Consider the following 2,569-nt stretch of genomic DNA (forward strand, 5'->3'; position numbering starts at 1 on the left):
ATACAACATGGACAACCTTACAGCCAGGATGACAAAATTCAGTTTGGCGCTTACGCAAAATATCCTACAAATACAAATTGATTAAACCAAATAGAGCTAAACCACTAAACCCGAAATTTAATTTCTATTTCGGTTAAGCTAATTTTTTGTTCCCACCTAAAAAAACAGTCATAACGATAACAAAAAAAAAAAAAAAAAAAACCGGTAAGTAACTAAACCGGATCAAAATTACAAAAAGAAAAAAAAAAAGGAGATCGAGATCCAGATCGAATCTCACGTATTTTGTCGATGCCAAAGTCCCTCAAGGGGGCAGGCTGTCACAACTTGGCGGACCCCAACTAAATTATCAAATCCCATTCAATAAATTATCATTTTTTCCCTCAAATTTCATCCGAAACAACAAAAATAATAAAAATCCAAGATCTCGCTCCCTCCCTCACCGCCTTCAAAATTTCTCCGGCCGTCGAAGAAGAGGATCATCGCTCTCGGAAATTAGGGTTGCTTCTGCTAAGCGAAGATGAGGGAAATCATAAGCATTCATATTGGACAAGCTGGGATTCAAGTCGGGAACTCGTGCTGGGAGCTTTACTGTCTCGAACATGGAATCCAGCCTGATGGCATGATGCCCAGGTATTATATAAACCCTAATTTCGTTCGTTTCTACTCTGTTTTTGTTGTAATCGGAAAGGTTTTTTTGAGAGACGAAGAATGTTGTTTTTGATTATTTGTAGTGATACTACAGTTGGTGTTGCGCACGATGCTTTCAACACTTTCTTTAGCGAGACTGGTGCTGGGAAGCATGTTCCCAGGGCTGTCTTCGTTGATCTTGAGCCTACTGTTATAGACGAAGTTCGTACTGGTACTTACCGCCAACTTTTCCACCCGGAGCAGCTCATTTCTGGTAAAGAAGATGCTGCTAACAACTTCGCCAGAGGCCATTACACTGGTGAGAAATCCATTTCCTGCTTGCTTGTGTTAGTGTTAATTTGTTAGGGCTCTTTTGGGATGGTGCTTAATTCCTTATATGATTGCAGTTGGAAAGGAAATTGTGGATCTCTGCCTTGACCGTGTGCGGAAATTAGCCGACAACTGTACTGGTTTGCAAGGGTTTTTGGTGTTCAATGCTGTTGGTGGTGGTACTGGTTCTGGATTGGGTTCTCTCTTGTTAGAGCGTTTGTCTGTAGATTATGGAAAGAAGTCTAAACTTGGATTCACCATTTACCCTTCTCCTCAGGTACCTTTTCAGAAAGAACTCACTACATTACATGTTTCTTTGGTTGATGAATCTTAAGTTTTGAATGCATTGCCCTTTGATCTCAGGTTTCTACTGCTGTTGTAGAGCCTTACAACAGTGTTCTCTCAACGCATTCCCTACTTGAACACACCGATGTTGCTGTCCTCTTGGATAATGAAGCCATCTATGATATTTGCCGCAGATCCCTAGATATTGAGAGGCCAACCTACACCAACTTGAACAGGTTGATATCTCAGATTATATCATCCCTGACCACATCACTGAGGTTTGATGGAGCTATCAATGTCGATATCACCGAGTTCCAGACCAATCTTGTCCCATATCCCCGTATCCATTTCATGTTATCATCCTATGCACCAGTCATCTCAGCCGCAAAGGCATACCATGAGCAGTTATCAGTCCCTGAGATCACTAATGCTGTGTTTGAGCCAGCTAGCATGATGGCTAAGTGTGACCCCAGGCACGGAAAATACATGGCCTGTTGTTTGATGTACCGTGGAGATGTTGTTCCTAAAGATGTTAATGCTGCTGTTGGTACCATCAAGACTAAGAGAACCGTTCAGTTTGTTGACTGGTATGATCTTGAAACGGAACAAACAAGTTGCTATTGTTTCTAGTTTCATGTTGTTTTTATATAAACAATTACTTGACATGTGTTTCGAATTGTAGGTGCCCGACTGGATTCAAATGTGGAATCAACTACCAGCCTCCAACTGTTGTTCCGGGAGGTGACCTCGCTAAGGTCCAGAGAGCTGTATGTATGATCAGCAACAACACAGCAGTGGCAGAGGTGTTCTCACGGATCGACCACAAGTTTGATCTCATGTATGCCAAGAGGGCATTTGTGCACTGGTATGTCGGTGAGGGAATGGAAGAAGGTGAATTCTCTGAGGCACGTGAAGACTTGGCTGCATTGGAGAAAGATTACGAAGAAGTGGGTGCTGAAGGTGGAGACGACGAAGAGGATGAAGGTGAAGACTATTGAGACCTTTGCTCGAACAATGAGCATCAAAAAGTTTTTTCTTTTTCTGTATTCACTTATGATTCTTGTTGATTACATGTTTGTTTTAATCCTGTACAATATCCATTGAACATTTTCTGCCTTTTGTGTTTTATCTCGGTTCGATACATTTTCATTGGTAAAGCGACCATTGGGGAAGATCCCGAGTTCATCATTATCAAGCTTTTTTTGTTGTACCAAACCTTCATTCTCTTCTTACAATGTCCATTTTTTACTTTAGGTACAATCTTGTCTATTGGGACATTGTAGAGATGTGTTCTACTTTACATTCATGGATCATGATCCAAAAAATT

The 2,569-nt window shown here is 41.1% G+C and overlaps 1 protein-coding gene across 1 annotated transcript; it reads left to right on the top strand.

Annotated features, from left to right (window-relative positions):
• Positions 308 to 2,457, top strand: LOC104706313 (tubulin alpha-3 chain). Its single transcript, XM_010422491.2, has 5 exons — positions 308 to 630; positions 732 to 946; positions 1,035 to 1,234; positions 1,321 to 1,829; positions 1,925 to 2,457. The coding sequence occupies exons 1-5, from the start codon at positions 518 to 520 to the stop codon at positions 2,238 to 2,240; spliced, it is 1,353 nt and encodes a 450-aa protein (XP_010420793.1). The 5' UTR covers positions 308 to 517; the 3' UTR covers positions 2,241 to 2,457.

The sequence above is a fragment of the Camelina sativa genome, chromosome 8 (genome assembly GCF_000633955.1).
Source record: "Camelina sativa cultivar DH55 chromosome 8, Cs, whole genome shotgun sequence".
Taxonomy (NCBI): Eukaryota; Viridiplantae; Streptophyta; class Magnoliopsida; order Brassicales; family Brassicaceae; genus Camelina; species Camelina sativa.

Bases quoted from the DNA above. Each gene is read 5' to 3' on its own strand.
- LOC104706313 (XM_010422491.2), top strand. From the start codon at position 518: ATGAGGGAAATCATAAGCATTCATATTGGACAAGCTGGGATTCAAGTC. The intron at 631-731 runs GTATTATATAAA...GATTATTTGTAG, and splicing joins CCTGATGGCATGATGCCCAG to TGATACTACAGTTGGTGTTG. The intron at 1,235-1,320 runs GTACCTTTTCAG...CTTTGATCTCAG, and splicing joins CCATTTACCCTTCTCCTCAG to GTTTCTACTGCTGTTGTAGA.